This window comes from Ambystoma mexicanum, chromosome 2q (assembly GCF_040938575.1).
Source record: "Ambystoma mexicanum isolate Mex_15411 chromosome 2q, UKY_AmexF1_1, whole genome shotgun sequence".
NCBI lineage: Eukaryota > Metazoa > Chordata > Amphibia > Caudata > Ambystomatidae > Ambystoma > Ambystoma mexicanum.
Window position 1 is genome coordinate 534275893 of NC_090924.1, and position 20317 is coordinate 534296209.

The 20317-nt window shown below is 45.0% G+C and overlaps 1 protein-coding gene across 1 annotated transcript in view; it reads right to left on the reverse strand.

Moving 5' to 3' along the window:
- The window catches only part of DNAH3 (dynein axonemal heavy chain 3), a 1861430-nt gene that overhangs the window by 1242116 nt on the left and 598997 nt on the right, over nt 1-20317 (reverse strand). The window contains exons 21-22 of the mRNA XM_069647670.1: nt 17696-17812; nt 15896-16075 (exon numbers count right to left, since the gene is read on the reverse strand). Of these exons, the coding sequence (XP_069503771.1) occupies nt 15896-16075; nt 17696-17812 (297 nt within the window). The remainder of the gene's footprint in view (nt 1-15895; nt 16076-17695; nt 17813-20317) is intronic.

The window sequence follows — 20317 nt, forward strand, 5'->3', positions numbered from 1 at the left end:
TGTTCATGGATGCCAAAGTTACAGCAGTAGGCTCCACAAATTGCCTTGTTAGCAGAAACTTGAACAATAACCTTTGAGGCGCCAACATGGCCTCTGTGATAGATACCTCTATGTGTGGCATCTTTACAGCAGTGGACAAAAGATAATGCTTAAAAGATTCCTTGAGGATTCCTGTACCCTAGAAGTGAAATGTGAGTGTCATGACACTTCTAATGATGCAAGAAGAAGAGCAATCCTCCTTTCTAAAGCCTAGCAGGACCATCTCATCCATTTGCACATGTACTCTTCAATGGTTAATGGTCATATTGTTGCTGAAATTATGATATTCATATTCTCCTCTGACATATACAAGTGTTCATAAGGTGCTAAAAAAACATATCTGGCAAAGTTAGGCTGGAACTATCACAATTAGCCTGACCTTGTTCATTGATTATCTTACCTTTGGAAGTGTCCTCACAATCAGTGGACGCCGTGGAAAGGCACATAGGTCCTTAATTTCACATGTTCACGTAAAGAGCAAGGCAGATTTAGCAGGGGACCAAGGAGCAAGTGCCAAAGGGACATCTTTGATGTTCCCTGCACTGACTCTCTAACTTTAAAAACAAACAGCCAGGATTGGTTTCTGAGTGTTAATCGTGTCTTTTTTTCACTGCAGCTGTTTTAACCGTTATGATATGATATATGATATATGATATGATATGATATATGATATGATAAGGCATTTGTAACGCGCCTATACACAAGTGTTTCAAGGCGCAACGAGGCAGGGAGGGGGGAACAAGGGGAAGACAGACAACGATCCTACTAGGCCAGGTATCATTCAGATCGCGCAAGTGCAGGGGTAGGGGGAAGGGAGAGGTGCATGGGGAAGGGAAGGGGGGGAAGTGCAGTACAAGGTAAGTAGAATAAATAAATAAAAAGGGCCAGCTGGTGGCAAGTGCAAGGTAAGTGCTGGGAAGGGGGGGCTGTAGGGATACAGAGACAGTCCTGCAGTGCAGGGGTTGCCAGGGAAGCAGTGCAAGTGGAGAGTGGCTGGGCCCAGGACCGAGGTCGGTGAGGGTGGCCCAGTTGCAGATTCAGTGCAGTTTCAGCGAAGAATTAGCAGGGGAGAGAGAAAGCAGAAGCAAAGAGGAAGGTTTTGAGGTGCTTCTGGAACCGGAGATGGTTCTCCTCAAGTTTCAGGGGGCAGGAAGGCTGTTCCAGAGGGAGGCCTCTGCCGCGGAGAGAGATCTACCCCCAGCTCGTTGCTTCGAGAAGCGGCTGACCCTGAGGGAGTTGGAGACGGATGAGCGAAGGGCTCGGGAAGGAAGATATTTAGGAAGAGAGAGTTGAAGGTATTTGGGCCCCAGGCCCCAGAAGGCCTTGTGGACAATGCAGAGGGTTTTGAACTTTATCCTCGCAGCCACTGGGAGCCAGTGTAGAGATTTCAGTCCTGGAGAGATACGGTCCCTGGGCTTGAGGCCAACGACAAGTCTCGCAGTTCTGTTCTGGATGAGTTGCAGAGGGCGGAGTGTGGAGGCAGGCAGATTAAGATAGAGGCTGTTACAGTAGTCCAGCTTTGAGAGAACCAGGGCTCGGGAGACAGCGAGCTTCTGGGGGAAGGAGAGGAAGGGAAGAATTACTCTGAGGAGGTGCAGCTGGTAGTGTGACTTCTTAGAGACTTCAGATATATGAGGAGAGAAGGAGAGTGTGGAGTCGAAGATAACCCCGAGGTTTTTTGCCTGGCAGGTAGGAGCAGGAAGAGGGCCAAGAGAGGCCGGCCAGAGAGTTGCAGGGAAGGAGGGAGTGGGTGTGCCGATGAGCAGAATCTCAGTCTTACTGGCATTAAGGCAGAGGTCATTGGCGGCACACCATTCCTGGATAGCAGACAGACAGTCAGAGATGAGGGAGGGAGAGGAGGAGGCCGAGGGTAGCCTGAAAATGAGCTGGGTATCGTCCGCATAGCACTGAAAGTTGGGGCAGAGAGCGGCGATGCGGTGGGCAAGGAGTGCCAGATACTGGTTGAACAGCCAGGGGGAGAGATTAGATCCCTGGGGGACACCACAGGTGGAGAAAAAGATGTCAGAGAGGAAGGACCCGAGTTGGACCTGGGAGGGTCGATTGGAGAGGAAAGAGGTCAGCCACGCCTGACCAGTGATACCCAGGTTATCACGGAGACGGTTGAGCAGGATGGCATGGTTGACAGTGTCAAAGGCAGAAGAGAGATCGAGCAGAATGAGAACAGACGGAGTGTTGGAGTCGAGGTTCAAGAGCATGTCCTCACGGATGTTCAGGAGAGCAGTTTCCGTGCTTCTGGCAGCTCTGAAGCCAGATTGATGGTCATGAAGACTGCCAACAGATTCAGCATGGAGGTTAAGCTGGGAGATGGCCAGTTTCTCCAGGAGCTTGCCCAGGAAGGGAGTGATGGAGATTGGGCGATAGTTAACCGGGTAGGAGGGGTCAGAAGAGGGTTTCTTAAGAAGAGGGTGCACAAGGGAGTGCTTAAGGGGGGATGGGAAGACTCCAGAGGCGAAGTAGTGGTTGCAAAAGTCAGCCAGGGCAGGAGCCAGGGAGTCAATGTGGTCCTTGATTTTGATGCAGCCGTTTTTCATGGTTTTTTAAATATATGTTTATTTGTTGTGTGTTTATGTATGGGCTTTGGGGGTGGTGGGTGGTAGGGTGAGTTGGTGGTGGTGGGTTAGATAAGGGGATAGGCGGAATCGCCCAATTAAAACAAATATATAATTGACAAAATGCGCTGGGGCGAAAACTCCATGATTAAAGAAGCCACCGTGAAAATGGCTGCGATTGAATCTCGTGCAACCGCCGGGACACAATGAGCATGCCATTGCATATTCTTTCACTTTGTGTCGGTAGATATTTTTGTAGGTTCACATTATTTTGCATGCTGTAAATTGGAGGCTTCTATTCAGGAATGGCTAAAGCAAAGCTATAGTCAATTCGTTTTGCTTAATATCTTTGTACAATAATTTATAAATGGTCAAGGTGTTTAAATGAGTGACTTGTGGACTTTAAAAGTCATCTCCATAAAACGAAATACTCTGGTTGTTTTCAAACCCATGCATTAACAAATTATTCTACCACCGGAGCTGGGGATATATGTACCTACCTTTTAGACTAAGTTCAAATTCCAGCTTCATTACTTAACTGAAATATATGATTCTGGGCAAATCATTTAATCTCACTGTGCCGTATCAGCCAAAACTGTGAGTCCATAAAAAGGAGTTAGTTTGCATTGCACATTATTCCAAAAAGCCTCATTCATGAGTTAGTAGACTAATGTTGCCCATATTTAATATTAGTGACACCATACAAATAAGCATTTGTTGCTTGTGTTGGTCGCCATGAGGATACATTTCTAGAAGCTGTTACTCTTTCACCCTTTCTCTCTCACCTTCACCCTTGCACTCCCCCATGCACCATTAACTCAGTTATAAATGTGCCTAAAAAATGTTGTGCTGCAAATAACTAATTACTTACTTCTCTGTAATATTCTTTCTGATGGATGTTCCTCCCATGGATTTCTCATCTATGATATTGTTTTGCAGCAAAGCTGCTCTTCTGAAATGTTTCCACCATCAGGGGGTGCAGCGTGGCTCTATGTCGGCTCTGCCCAAGACCTTTACCCGTCCGTGCCAGACATGTCATCGGGGAAGTATTTATTGAGGTGCCACACCATCAGCTCCACCCGTTTTCCATAGCACTCTGGCACTGACGGACCGTGGAACTGATGGTTCAAAAGCTATCCGACAAAGAAGTGCAGGTAGAGAGAGTGATCAGGAATTAGTGAGAGAAACATCCATCAGAAAGAACATTACTGTCGGCTAAGTAACTTGTTTTTCACGCTTGTATGCCACGTTTTGCCCTACACTTTTGCACTCTACAATGCAAATGACCACAATTCTGTGGTGGGGACCCGCTTACGTGTATGTCTACACCTAACAGGTCCCCGCCACCGAATTGCAAGCTCTTACAAAATTAGCTCCCTTGTGTTTTAAGGATCTGACAATGGGCCCATTTTGCGAACAATCAACTGCAACAGAAATACAAAGCAAGGGAGGCTTGAATGTGGCCATTTTCTCAAGACTGCTTTTTAAAAAACGCAAACGGATGCACTGAACAAACAAAAAGTAATCAGACTTTTCTCCAGCAGTTTGAGAACTGGTAGCCCCAAGTCTGATCTCATATTAGAATCTGGTGCCACTGCACTGATCTTATTTTCAATCTGACGCAAGCAAAGAGTTTGACATCTAGACTAGCACAGATGAGAACAATAAAGACTGGTATGCACACGTCTCTAATAAGCTTGGTTTGTGGATAGGTCTTCTCTACTTGCGCAAAACAAGGAAAAAAAACAGCACAAGGCTGGATTTCTGTGCTGTGCAGTTTTCATCACCAACCACCATTTTTCACAACCTCTAACTTAAAAAGAAAAGCAACCCGACTATTATAGGCAGAGTTCGGGCAGAGTTCAGTCTGCGGCAGTACCTGGTGGAGTGTGGTGAGAGGAGCTGCAGCGACTGCGACTTTGCTGGATTGTAGGATTGTGTTCCACTATACTTACCCCTTTAAGAAAAAGAAAAGCCCAACTTCCTATAAAAACCTGCTGGAGCGCGGAGCGCGCGCGGAGTTCGGGCAGAGTTCAGTCTGCGGCAGTACCTGGTGGAGTGTGGTGAGAGGAGCTGCAGCGACTGCAACTTTGCTGGATTGTAGGATTGTGTTCCACTATACTTACTCCTTTAAGAAAAAGAAAAGCCCAACTTCCTATAAAAACCTGCCTGGAGCGCGGAGCGCGCGCAGAGTTCGGGCAGAGTTCAGTCTGCGGCAGTACCTGGTGGAGTGTGGTGAGAGGAGCTGCAGCGACTGCGACTTTGCTGGATTGTAGGATTGTGTTCCACTATACTTACCCCTTTAAGAAAAAGAAAAGCCCAACTTCCTATAAAAACCTGCCTGGAGCGCGGAGCGCGCACGGAGTTCGGGCAGAGTTCAGTCTGCGGCAGTACCTGGTGGAGTGTGGTGAGAGGAGCTGCAGCAACTGCGACTTTGCTGGATTGTAGGATTGTGTTCCACTATACTTACCCCTTTAAGAAAAAGAAAAGCCCAACTTCCTATAAAAACCTGCCTGGAGCGCGGAGCGCGCGCGGAGTTCGGGCAGAGTTCAGTTTGCGGCAGTACCTGGTGGAGTGTGGTGAGAGGAGCTGCAGCGACTGCGACTTTGCTGGATTGTAGGATTGTGTTCCACTATACTTACCCCTTTAAGAAAAAGAAAAGCCCAACTTCCTATAAAAACCTGCCTGGAGCGCGGAGCGCGCGCGGAGCTCGGGCAGAGTGCAGTCTGCGGCAGTACCTGGATGTGTGGTGAGAGGAGCTGCAGCGACTGCGACTTTGCTGGATTGTAGGATTGTGTTCCACTATACTTACCCCTTTAAGAAAAAGAAAAGCCCAACTTCCTATAAAAACCTGCCTGGAGCGCGGAGCGCGCGCGTAGCTCGGGCAGAGTTCAGTCTGCGGCAGAACCTGGTGGAGTGTGGTGAGAGGAGCTGCAGCGACTGCGACTTTGCTGGATTGTAGGATTGTGTTCCACTATACTTACCCCTTTAAGAAAAAGAAAAGCCCAACTTCCTATAAAAACCTGCCTGGAGCGCAGAGCGCGCGCGGATCTCGGGCAGAGTTCAGTCTGCGGCAGTCCGCGGCTGAACGGAGGCTGGTTGAGGCGGGCTGCTCGGCTGACGGTCGTGAGAAGGTAAGTGAAACTAATTAACTAATTCCTCACTACTTCTTGGATGGCCGAAACCGGCCCCCTGACGCGTGCAATGGTCAGGCAAACGCTCCTCCCTAGAGCGAGGTCTGACCACTTAGCTGCCTCTGCTTCTGCTTCCGAGGCTGCCGCCGAGAGCAATACTCATAGTGGCAAAGACGAGCTCGGCCTTGTTGAACCAGTGGACCCTGTGGTAATTGCTGTAAACACCATCCAGAGCATTTCACCGCCGCATGTGTGTTCACTAGCCGGATATGACTGGGGAAATCAGAGTGGGCAGCGCGGAAAGAGTCTAACGATGCCCGCAGATGCTTTATGCATGGAAAATGTGCTACAGGTGACTCATTCTCCCATTCAAACCTCGCCACATGCCCCCAGTAGTAGCTCGCTTGACTTACCTGCTTTCGCTTGCCCTAAAGTGATCAACTCCCGCCTTCGAGGTCCTACAATGGACCATGGAAATCGCTGACCACTGATTACATCGGACACAAGAATATCGAGCCTGCATCCCAGCCATGTACAGGAGGTGGGCGCCACGGAAGGTTCCCTTGAGGTACCGAGCAGCCATAAGATAGGCAGCTCGACAGTCAAGCCCGCCTGCTTAGAAACAGTTGCGTCAAACGATGCCTCACAGCTGGTGATTGAAATAAATACTGCGGTGTTTCAATCTCCTTTCGACGTTACTGACTCTGAATTGCTGGAACTTGAAGTGCCGTCGGAACGAAATGAGTCTAGAAGGCTTAGATTTCTGTATCCAGTCAACAAACCAGATGACTCATACACCTTGGCAGAGCCGTCCAGTGCGGCAAATTATGGCGATAACGTGGTGTCAGGTTCTCAGCCGAATGATGCGGTGCTACATCGGCCGCTCCCTGTGCGGAAAGCCGAAGCTAGCAAGTTGATCTGGAGCAACAAGTCTCCATCAGGACGTGTGAACCAGAGTGTACTAAAGACGTGTTTAACTAATATCAGATGTAGTGCTCCTGACCCCAGCAGCCCAAATTGCCAACAACTGAGGCCTAGCGAATCGGGTCAGTTGCTGGATCTAGCTGGGCGTGAAGCAAGATTAGCTGAACGCTTGAGGGTTGATTTTGAGCACATGAAGCAAAGTCTGTCGGCCAATTTTGCAAGACCCGATATTGACCTGGCCGACAAGTCCTCCTCTAACTCAGACTCGATAAACCTGAGTACGATGAGTACGGAACAGGAACATCAAAGACCAGGCCTTGGGACGAGCAAAGTGGTGCCAAGGCCCTTCGTCGAAGCAAATCTCCCTCTCAGTGGCCTTCCACTGACAGGGGCTGATGGCAGGTCCCCCTTGCCAGCGAAGCTTTTCAATGACAACTTGAGGACATTGTCAACACACTCAACTCCCATGCACCAGGTAACACCGTCTGACACGACAAGTAAGAAGGATGACTCTACGAGGATGGGCGTAAATCCGATTAAGGTCATGGAATATCAAAACCAAAAAAATGATATGGAGGTAATGAAAGAGGCGGCGGCAGCCTTCAAGTCAAATTTATCGGCAGCAGTGGCCCTACAAATACACAACAATGTGCTAGCCGCAACATCGGTTGCCCTTATTCCCTTCACCAAATTATACGAAAATATACACAAATCCATCCAATCGAATGGAGGTATGCTTCTGCACATTATGGAAAAACTAGCCAAGCAAGAACAAACAATTGCTCAGTTACAAAATAAACTCGACATTGATAAAGATGCCCTGCAGTCAATGCAAATGTAATTACATGAAATTACGTCCAAGGACACGTCAGATGTAAAAGCGATGACAGTAGCAGTCACGGCATGTTTAAAGCAAACCACAACCTCATTGCAACAGCTGTGTCAGCATGGCGACAGCCTCTGTGGCCGTCCCCTGGTGGTGAAGGAACCAGTGGTGGTGATTGCGAGTGAGACGGCTAAGATCGGGCCCTCAGTCCCCTTACATGATATTCATGCAAATGAGGAGGGGGTAGGTAGATCCTTGCCTGCCGCTCCGATCTTGCCTATAGCTGAGACAGCTGCTGACCCCTTTGGAGGGTTATCTGTGAATGCAGCTGAGAAGCCGTCAACGTCTTCTGTCGCGGTTGAGCGTCCTCCTTTGGAAAATGAACCAAAAAGTCTTGACCCACCCTGCATGTGGTAACAAAAGAGTAACTTTTGGCATTTTTGACGGGCCTGCCCTAAATCTACACAAGGACAAAGGAATCCCGTCAAATGGACAAAATACTCGTTTGATAACGAACCAACCGAAAAAACAGACTGAAAAGCGAAAGCACTGTGCCGCTCGTCCACAAACCAGCAACTCAAAGAAATGTATACGCAACCTGACGACTCCACCGAAACTGAACTTTTTTTCGAGAAACACAAATGGAGCCTTACTGCAGACCTATAAAGGTACAAAAAGGATAGGCAAGGATGTGCCTGAAGCTGCAGAAGCAAAGGTGAATCCTAAAAAACGACAAAGGCTCGACTCCGATGACCTGGAAAGTGCAGCAGGATCTTCATCAATTGATCTATGTGACCTATCCACGTATTCAAACGATGACGACACAGAAACAGCCCAGATAAGTGTCCTGAATAGCACTATGGGTAGCTCTGATTGAAACGTGATCATAACTGATGAAGTCTCGCCGCTGACAAATCCCTGGGCTTTAAAGAAAAAATCTGGTCTAAAAGAGGTGGTCCTGTTAAACAAGATAAACCAATCCACCATCCTTGATCACAGGACACCAAACAGGAATGCCAGGCTCCTCCACAAATCCTTAAAGGACGAACGGCCCGGTTTGGTACATCAGGGCCGCATAAATAAAATGAGGAGCCTGAATCCAAAACTAACAGCTGGACAGCGAGCAAAGGAAAACACAAATGCTAGTACAGATGCCAAAGAGTATCGATTGGAGAAAAATGCAAGAATTGCTATTATCAACATCCTCAAAGACGACTCTGAGGTAAATCTGAATAGAAGAAATGTTATGCGCCTCTTACATTCGGTGCCCGCACTAAGAACAGTGTCCACTGACGACATAGCGATCATCGAATACATGTCGGAAGACCACGAGGACCGAGTATACTTGCACATAAAGTCAATGCGGTCCGAAAAGTCATCCTGGCAGCAAAAGACGATTTATTGCAGCTTGGTTTTGATGTTAGCGAACCAAAGCTTAAACCTGAACGGGTTGCCAGCCCAAACGAGAGAAAGTCCGCCAGTAGGTATGAAAACAGAGTATTCACCCTTGCAAAGAGAAAATTCGAGCTAAGACAACACTTGAAAACAGCATCTCATTCAAATCATCATGGAACTCAAAATAGGCCTGACGCGTCAAATCATTAGCTACCGGCCGTCAAGGAACAAATAGCGACCTCCTTAATCTCATGGAACACGAGAGGATTTCGACACCTGCTTGAAGAATTTCCAATTGAATTGGAAAATAACTTGATAATTTGTCTACAAGAAACGTGGCTGAGGACCCCCCCGGTGAAAGATGGCTATGTGAGCCTGCTAAATCCGGCAGGTAAAAATGCATATGGACGACCGTTTTCAGGTCTAATAACCATGATCAAAATTGGTCGCAATTGGGAGGTGCTAAAAAGTGAAAATCCTAATATATTTATCCAATGTACGCTGCTCCAATACAAAGATCGCAGTCCACGGCTACAGCAGCACATCCTAATATTAAATGTGTACTGGAACCCGGTGATGATTACAACTAAGAACTTTGTATCTGCCATAACGGCAATCTTGGATACAAACCTGCACGAAACGAGCAACCTTATGGTCATCATATGCGGAGACATGAATCTGTCATGATTTGATTCGAATGGTGGCCGGTTGAATCGCAAGAGTACGCAATGTCATCAAAATCAAGCTAGACGAACTCAATGGGACAACATCATGGAGACCTATGATTGTGACATGGTAAATGGACAAGTGATTGGTGACATACCACAAAATAACACGTGGCACAACATGGGTCTTGCAAAAACACTAGATTATATCTGGGTGTCCAAACATTCATGGGACGTAATTAGAGACATGCACGTAACACCAACCAAAAATAGCGACCACGAGATAATGGTGATGAATATGAACATAATCTCTGGGTGTACGAGGCAGCAATCAACACCTATCCTTGAAGTAAATAATGGGAAAAACAGGCTACGAATATCTTCCCGTCTGATATCTACCATCACGACTGAATTAGATGAAGTAAAGACCTGGTCGGGCAGTAACATAGACTATGTGTCACTCTTACCCTGCCGTCAAGATAGTGCGTTATGGAAGATAAACTCTGTAAAAATGCACACTCATGAATGGATCACAAAGCTAAACAACGAAAAAAAGAAGGCAAATAGTGAAATACGCCAGTTGAAATTACATGGCGGACCGGACATGAGTAAATCGATACAAAAACGACGGCACGCATACCGCAACTGGGTAAAAGCCTTTAAGTACCAGCGTGACCAAGAACGTGGAGAAGTAATGTTGAGCCTGCTGAAATCGCATAAATGCAGAGACACCTGGCAAATACTTAATAACTGTACAATCAACCAAGCAACCAGGATGGCAAATGTGGTGACGGAAGCCGATTGGAACCAACATTTCAACAAAGTCTTCCTAGGAGACGTTGAAATTGAACCAAAACACCTTGCTCTATCAGCTGTAAAGTGGGACTGCTGTGAATCCGCCGACGACATAGTCACCGCAATTGAGAAGTTGAAAAATTTGCGAGCTGCAGGACCCGATGGCATCACAAATGTGATGCTTAAACAAAATAAACTGGAATGGTCTAAATTCATCGAGACATTATTTGCCAAGATTGCATTGATGAGAATAATTCCTGCAAATTGGACAACAGCAATAATTGTCCTAATCTTTAAGAAGGGCGATCGGGCAAATCCAGCTAATTATCGCCCCATCGCCCTTCTGGACACAATCGGCAAGGTGTTTGCAAATTTTCTCCCAAAAAAATTAACGAAGTGGTCAAATGCAACTGGAATCACAGACTGCCGACAAACCGGGTTCACGAAAGGTGTCGGAACCGAAACCAACTTGACACTGCTTAACATTCTAAAACTGAATGCACTGGCAAGAAACACGAAGTTGTTCTTAGCATTCATAGACCTTCATCAGGCCTTCGATTGTATTGACCGAGATTTATTGTGGGAGAAATTATACAACTGGAATTGTCCCCATGAAATCTTGCTACCAATGATAGCATTACACACGGCAACAACAATCCAAATAAGGCTGAATGAAGCAGGTCACTTATCAGAAAGTATGAAAACACAAAGAGGAGTCAAGCAGGGTTGCCCGATTGCTGCTTGCTTATTCAAGCTTTTTATTGCTGATATTCCCACCGCTCTAGGTGACGTTCGCTGCTTTCCACCAAAGATAAACGGGACCCATATAAATTGCATGATATATGCAGACGATCTTGTTTTGGCTGACACTACGCAGATCGGATTGCAACGACTCCTTCAAAAGCTACAACAGTATATGTCGACCAATAATTTGAAAATAAACACGTCAAAAACAAAGATTATGAAAGTCGGATCTTACAAAGGAGCGAAGAAACATCCATTTAGCTGGAGAGTGGGAACAAACTATATTGAAGAAGTAACAGAAATCAGATATCTGGGCATCATGGTTAACACCTCGATATGTGAGAGGAGTTGGGTCCGTGATGTGGAGCTCCGGATAAAGATTCTGGCAGCGCAAGGCTCACGAATTCATAATCTCTTTGGAAAATTCTTATTGATTCCGATTCGTCTGTTTTACTTGCAAAAAGTAATTCCTTCAATTACTTATGGAGCCGAATCTGGATGGAATCTCGATTATAAAATCTGGGCAAAATTGGAGGGCCACTTCTGGAAGCGAGTATTAAGGTTACCAAAATGCCTTTCAATAACAGTAATAAGGCAAGAACTAGCTTTGGATGACCTATATACAACTGTGCTATGGAAATCACTTGCACTATTGCGAAAGATGCTAATAGCGAATAAAGAACCTGCGTATGAAATCTTAGCGGTAAAAGATATGAAACTTGCCGGAGATGCATATACAAAATGGTCTAAGAAGGCGAATGACATCATGACAGCCGCTAATATATCTGAAGAAATGCTGATAAAGTGGCCACAAGTCGCAAAAAGAAAACTAAAAGAATGGACATGGGCGGGTAATATAGCAAGATTGGAAGGTCAGACATCTGCACCCAAACTTGGGCCCACTGCCAATAAAATGAACAAGATGCCAGGGTACCTTCTACAGTTTCCCTCGAGGTATCATCGTGATCGCTTTCTGAAAGTGAGAATGAATGCGATAAGAACAAAGGAAATCTTACTAATAAGAAAGGACGCAGAGACCAGAGACAATCTGTGTAGATTTTGCCAAGGGGACATTGAAACAGTGAGACACCTGTTAGTTGCCTGCCCCAATCTCCGTTCTTTAAGATCTGTACATCTGAGTAAATACGCTCCGAGAAATGAGAATATGGAGGACTGGTGGTACCGAATACTGAGTGGGAGTTCTATTCACCTAACATGCTCAGTGATAAACTTTATTGATGCCATTCAATTATAAGGCCTATGTGGGTGGAGGGGCAGGCTTCTTCTTGAGGTTGTAAAGGATTTGTTTTGTGTGAGATGATGTGTTAAAACAAAAAAGTTTAATAATAAACTAAGTTTAAATAAAAAAAAAAATATTATTATTATTTCTTTTTTATTACGCACCACATGCCCATGGGCTTCAGGGCGCAAACACAACAACTAGGAGCAAGAAGCCTAACAGCCAGACAATAGAGGACAGGAGGTAGGGGAGCTTAGTTTTTCAGCCTAGTTTTAGGTTGAACAGGCGGGTTTTAACGGATCTCTTAGATTCTACCAGGCACAGGGATGCCCTCAAAGAGAGAGGAAGGGCGTTCCATTCCCTAGGGGCTTCTGCAACGAACTTGCTCCACCACATTTCATTAGTTTAAAACGTGGTTGCACCAGTTTATGGTTGTCGCTAGAGCGCAGATTACACCTAGGCTGATTGACAATGAAGCGATCAGACTGCTATTGGGGAGCAATAGCGGTCCAAAATGTATATGTTAGTGACAACACTTTATGAGTGGTCCCATGCTTGACAAGTAGCCAATGTCGGGCCCGTCTAGATGAGATCACGTGGTCTCGTTTTGATAAGCCATAGGTGGCTCACCCCGCACCATTTTGCGTGGTCTGGAGGTAGTGTAGGTTGGCTTGTGAGTTTCCAGCAAGAAGACTATTACAATAGTCGAGCCTGGTATTCACCAAGGCAGTGGCTAGAAGAGATCTGTTACTGAAAGACAAATGAGGCCTTATCTGGTTCAGCAACTTGGTGACATATCCACAGAAGGACTGAATATGAGAAACCTGCTGCTTAATAGATAACACGTTAGAGTCCAAAGTAACTTTAATAAATTTGACAAAAACCAACACAGATAAACTAAGTGAAATTGCATGTATCGAAGATGACCTAAACCCAATGCGAGTAAAAAAGAAGCTAGGTGAGAATGACTGGATAACTACCCTTGCAAGTGCTGCTTGCTACCAATTAACTGCACACCTGGTGGTGGCAACACGAAAACTAAATGCACTTCCAGACTACCTAGCAAATTTTCCAAATAGATTCTATTATGACCAATTTCTTAGAACAGGTCTGAACCTCCTACCAACAAACAAAGTCCTTGCAATCCGCGCTAAATCTAACCAGAACTAGTGCCGATTCTGTAGAGGAAAAGACAGTGTTGAAACATTGAAACATCTCTTGCTACACTGCCCAAGTTTAACCGGGGAGAGGACGAAATTAATCGGCCAGGTGATGTCCAAGTTCCCTCTCACTCGATGGGTAGGACTCGTGGGCTGTTCTGATGAGCAGAGAAAAGACCTAACTTGTGATAGCAGTTGTCTCATTCATGGACAAAATACTCCAACAAAAACCGGGGGACTTGACGTTTTACTTCATGGAAAACTTTGTTGTAATTTTAAGCATTTTGCATTGTTTGTATTTTATTTCGAAATCGAATGGAAAGAATTTTAATACTTTCTTGCAAAAAAAATTGTAATCAAAGCAAATAAAAAAAATAATATAATTACAGAGTTGAGGTTAAGGAAGGGCAGCATAACAAAGTTGCCGATTTTTTTATCGAGGATGCAAATTATAGAAGTAGGGTGTGAAGACAGTACATTAGATGATGCAATATCCATCGCAGAAGTGTGTGTGTTGGCAGGGAGTGTGATAACAAAAGACGACTGGACGAATGCTCAAAGCAATGATGAGACCATTCACGAAGTGTGCAGGTATGTGGTCGAAGGATGGCCACTGCCAAAGAACCAAAACATGAGTGTCAATCCATTTGGGATAATTTGTGAAGACGTATTTATGGAAGGTGGGATATTGAGAAGGGGTGAAAGAGTTATACCACCCAGATTTGTTAGGGGAGCCATCAGCACAAATGCACACGTTGGCCACTCAGGTATGAGAGGTACCAAATATTTGGTCAGAGAAATATTTTAGTGGCCAGGTATGGACAGGGAGGTAGACAGGTATGTCAGAGAGTGCAGTCAGTGCAATGTGAGTGACAAGATTTTGATTACCAGAACACCACCATTGCGGTCACCTAAGCTACAAACAGAACCATGGTCGAGGGTTGCCAGGGATATAATATGACCTTTTGATGGGTTGTGTGCAGATACAAATAATGCATTGGACTTAATAGACTACTATAGTCATTGGCCTGAAGTAAAATTTGTCAGAGAAGTCACCCCAGAAACAGTGATAACAATTTTACAAGATATATTTGAAAGGGAGGGAATCCCAAAGGAAATTGTCACTGACAATGGGCCACAATTTATGTCCAATAGAAAGGTAAAATTCATGAATGAGAAGGGGATTTAACACATTACTAAGCAGTTTTATCATACACAAGCTAATGGATTAGTGGAAAGATTCAACAGAGTGGTGACAAATTAATACAATTGAGCAGGGAACCAAGGTTGGATCTGGATGAGGAATTGAGCAAGATGTAGGCACACATGGTGATGAAAAACTCCAATACGGATAGGTGTCCATTTAAGCTAATGAGAGGAAGGTGTTGTAGAGATGCCAGGTTTCCTGGTTGGATGGAGGAATTGCTGTGGCAAAAGACGAGCAGTGTGAATGTAAGTGTGGACTTGAATAAGACTGGGAGTAGGGAGAGAATGAAGCATGAGTATGACAGAAGACGAGGTTATGTTGGTATTAAAGAGGGTGACAATGTCTAGATAAAGTTACCTCATACTATGCATAAATCGTCTAAATTTAGTAAAACGGCTAATGTGGTAGGAGTTACAAAGATCAGTGTCCTAACGAGTGCAGATCAATGGTGGAGCTTAGGTAGGGTGGTGAAGGTGAGGATGTAGTGAGGCTTAGAGAGTGGCTTTGTGATAAGACGAGGATATGTTGTGTGAAGCTTGAAAAAGCTCCTCTGTTATGTGAGTAGGTACTAGAATGGAAAGGGGGATTGAGAGCTGGTTGAGGAAGGAGGACGGCTGTGGTTGTGAAACTGTAACATGACGTTACATATAAGGAAATACATTATATGAAATATTGACTTCCAGATGTGAGGTCATCCTTTGATGTAAAGCAACCCAATAATTATAGGCAATTATGCATACAATGTGTGATGTACACATTTAGTCACGACAGACTAGTGCATAGTTATGTGTGGCCAAATTTGAACTGTCTTCCATTTTGGTTCATATCCCTTTTTAAGATACTCCAGTAATAAAAATGTACTCGATGTAGAAGTTGAATTCATGACTTGTATATGTCAAATTGTATCTTCAATAGATTGTTGCAACCTCTTATGATTTTCTATGAGGAATTCTGCATAATTCTCTCTGATCGCCCCAAAACTGTTTAACCCCATTACTCAGAGAACCTCTCCTACGTTTCAGCCCCTATAACAGGCATTGAAAAACTGCATTTTCTCACAAGGAAACCTGAATTCTGACCATATTGTGCTTCTGGGTGTTGGTATACCTCCATAAAGGACATAGCGTCATATGCATCGGGCACAACAATATGGCAAAATACTGTGTGATTTATGCATTAACCAAACAGACACTTACCGCTTCGACCATTATGTCTTTCCAGTAGCCGTCAACTATGCCAAACTTTCGTCCTTCTTCTGGCATTTGAGCTATAATGTCTTCTGAACTGAAGATGGGCTCCAGATAGAGCCACGTAGCTTGGCATTTTAACCAGGCATCCAAAATATCTTGCATAGATGTCAGCTTACTTTCCCATTCCTGCCGAAAACAGAAATCAATATATCAAGCTGGTTTCCAACCGTGCACAAAGTACCCTTCCAAAAGCTAAACATCAGATTACTTTTTTTTAAAGAATACATCTATGGTCTGGTTGTAGGATTTGTTCATAATTGAAATCTGAATGACTTGTTTCCTGCATGGTAATGATACTTTCAAACAGTGACTTCAGTTACATGATTCTGAAAATGAACACTTCTGCGTAGCTCTGCAATGTAAGACGTTTCCAGAATATTCGAGGAGTGTGTAATCATTGGTCTATGTCTAAATACTGTTTTCTTAAACGCCAACTGAAATTGTGGCTGTGGGTGGCATTACTGTTTTATGTGGGTGTGGGGTCGCCCCTCCCACCTATCTTAACACCTACCTTCCCCACCATCTTTACCCCAGCTCTCTCCCTACATATGGGGCGAGATTGTTTTTTGTTGCTAATGGCATATCTTGCTGTCAGCATTTAAAAGTAGTTATTGTGACTGAATACTAAAAGGATATATGCTGATTCAAAAATGTGCCGCTTTTGCACTCACACACCCTTAAAATGGGACAGATCTTTTGTTTCAGTGCCAATATTGCTTCCTTGGTGTTCCCTGATGTCCACATGCAGTCACTTAGAATTGCCTTAAAGTGGCACCAGTCCTGGGTGCATGTTCAGTAGCACCTCATGCCAGCTAATATCACCCTCTTACTAATGGCAAGCAGGCCAGAAGGCTATATAAACACACTGGCATGTTTGAAATGATCCTACTTAACCAGATGGTAGTGGCCCGAGGCCTAGGTTAAAGTTAATGCAAGCCCTGGTACTGTTACAGGTCGGTAAACCCTCCCTCTAATAGGCTTATAGCGATTTGAACCAATAGAGCAGAGTGGGGTCCCGAGGTATTGTGACGAAGTTCCATGACTGACCGGATGCCTCAGTGATGGTCCATGCATACTTTCATTTCATCATCTTCTCCTGTGCCTCCCCTTTTTATCCCGAGTTTTGGGTTGTTCTTTTCCAGCTGTCGCTTTTACATATTGGTCTTAATTTTCACAAAAACCTTATTTGTTTCTTGCATCAGATTGCTATATTATGGAGTGCAGTGTAGGCAGAATGTGTATTATTGTTTGTATTGAAAACCTCCAATCATTCTATTTTTGCCAACAGGAAGGTGTTTCGCGCTAAGGGCGATGATATCCCAGTCTAACTGGTACCCTAAGGCGAGGGGGATAACTACTTGCTAGCAGGTGAAATCAAGAAGCGGCTTGGACACCACAAGCCTGAGACTGAAGTCAAGATGCAAGCTTGTTTCTTTTTCTCACATAATGTGTGCAAGGGAGCTGGGGCGCACACCCCTTTCAGAATAAGGTGACCTGCACATTGCTGAAATGAACGCAAATGAAAAAAGCCCATTCTCTGCACTTTTTTTTCATTTGCTTTCTTGTGAATTTACACCAAAGAGCCAACACTCTATGAAACTATAATCATAACAATAATACATACCACTAGGCCAGGATCCTCTTTACATTTCTTACATTTTTATATCAGCACTTGCATGTTGTTTTAAGAAGATGGCAATCACACAAAGTAACAAAGCACGGTCAAAGTTCCGGTTTGTATCTTACCCGGGCTTCTTCTTCTATCGGTTTGATGAACGGAGAACCACACATCGTCTGGATCTTTACAATGTGATCATCAAGCAGCAGCTGGATATCATCAACAGCTGACAGGATGCTTGTATTCTGCAAACACAGCACATTTTGTTAGACATCTTCAACAAATAGGCTGGTAGACATTGTTTTTGCTGTGTATACAAAACATATGTGTTAGGCAGAATCCAGGGCAGTTCCCTTAGGGAGCACTACCCCAGATTAGGACTACAGGCGAGGGCAATAAATCCCCTTTGGCATCAGTCTGTACCACAAAGATTTAGTTGGTAGCTGTGGCTGAGCAGTCAGACTCAGGGGAGTTGCTAGGTCTGGAAAAAACCCGAGGCTAAACTGATGTCGGAACTGTTGGGACTGGGGGCTAGCTAGTCTTTTGGCTGTAGCTCCTGAGATTCTATCCGGGGCTACAGCCAAAAGACCAGGGGCTATAGCCCCCTTAACCCCCCCCTAGCAACGCCCCTGGTCAGACTTACCTCAAGAGGGAGATGAGCAGTATTCAGGCAGTATTCAGGGTTGACACAATAGGTAGTAGAGTACTATGGAGCAAGGAAACACTGACCAAAGTTTTGTATTAAAAAGAGAATATATATTTATTTTATACACTTCTAAGTCAACACATAGATCACAGTTAATAAAGTAAGTTAAGTTTAGTCAAAAGAAAAGCATATGCAACTCCCTATTCAATGATGGATACATTTACGGTAGAGTGAAAACTGAGCAAAATGGCACAGTGAAAACCAACTACAGATGACACTCTAACAATGTACTGAAAGGGAGGGAAAGCACATGTTAAGCTGAAATACCTTCAGACACCCCCTAACAACACTTCCCTGAATCTTTGTGAACAAGTAATGCACAGTAACACTTTAGCCAAAAGATAAGTGAATGAAAACTGAGCAAAATGGCACTCCACAAGTTAAAACAGTAGGAAGGAAGTGGGGTTTAGAAGATTTAGGTGCACCCACACATTTCTTATTGAAAACTAAACTAGTGAGAGCAGATCTAACAAATCAGCCAGAGTCAAAAGGCCTGAGCCAGAGTTAGTGGTACAGGACCAGGAGCTTAGGAGCAAAAATGTTCTTGTAGCTGCAGTCAAGTCTTTAGTAGAAAATCGTTGACGTAGATGCAAGGCGAAAGACAATGTTAAGAGAGAGGGCGGCCGACCCCACAAGTAGTTAGAGGATTTAAAACACCTTTAGGGCTACCACAGAAAAAGGGCGGTCTGGCGGAACAATGTACCTTAAACGTGAAGAGGTGGCTCCTGCGGTGGTTGTCGTTCCTGGTAGTTCCTGCAGGTCGAGGAATCCAACAGAGGAAGGGAGGCTCTCGTCGTGGAAGAAGATTCAAATCGCTGCACTACCCAGGGATGAAACCAGCCGCGGTGCTGCCAAACGAAGTTTAAAAGGTACGCTCCTTTTAATCGCGGTCCGTGTCGATAGCTGCCTGGCTATCCTGTCTCCAAGTGCTGGGCACTGTCGATTCGACCAAGGTAGGTCCGAGGAAGCGATTAGTGAACTGGTTGACCCCACCATCTCAAGGGAAGGAGGCTCTTTCGCTGAAGATCTCCTCTCGTCTTGTGGAAGAAGAGTGGTGAGACGATCTGGCAGGGCTTCACCAGTGGTGTAGTTGCTGAAGGTGTCTGTGGCTTCTCTCCCCTTCGGTTCCGTAGTTCCAGTGGCGACGTCTTGCTCTTCCAGTCCTCAGGACCCTGCTTTTATGCAGAAAGAGACCCATTCATACAGCCTAGCTGTCACTCACACAGTGGAGTGGTCATCTTGGCGGGAGACCCTCCAGCCTATCAGGTTAGAGTGCGACCTGAGTTGTTGTGGCAACTCTGTCCAGGGGTTCTACTCCCCCTCCCAAACAACAGACCCACCCCAGACTCAGAGGCGCCGAAAGGAGGGCTTCTGGGCAGAAGCCTGCCAAAAGAGCGAATAAAGGATCCCCGACCTGGGTTAGGAAAATGGAGTAAAACTCGAGAAAGAAGTTTTATCAAAGTTCTGGCAAATAAAACCTACCGGAGTAAAGTTAATAATAAAATAATCCGGCGGTATGTTAGAGGCTGTCAGTAAAAGTATTAGCCTTGAACAATGGGAAAATCCCATAGGAAAATATTCTTAGTCGAATATTAAAAGGTAGTAACCACTGCCACCAGCCAGAAACTTTGTAGAGGGGGACTTTAAGGTACCCTCTCGAAAATGAACATAGGCGGAAAAACTATTAACCCCTTCCAGTACTTCCATATTAAGATGGGGTGTACTGGTTTAGTTCATAGAGATTGACTAGTAAAGTCAATGGGGACTTTACATGCCCTGGGAGACAGTAGTCAGTCCCAGGGAATGGAGTCTATGTTTGGGGGTCGCTACGACACCCCTGTGTCACTGCACGGAGGGTGCTGTGTAAGACATGTGCATAAAGATGGTTCCTATGGGTGAGAGAAAAGGTCCCATAGGCATTAAACACAAAAATAGCCTAGAACACACATAGCAAAGATGCCTAAGAGTGGGAAAAAGAGTCTCACTCTTAGCAGGTAAAAAGAAATAAACCCTTCAAATCCAGCAAAGCTGCTGGGGGACTCTA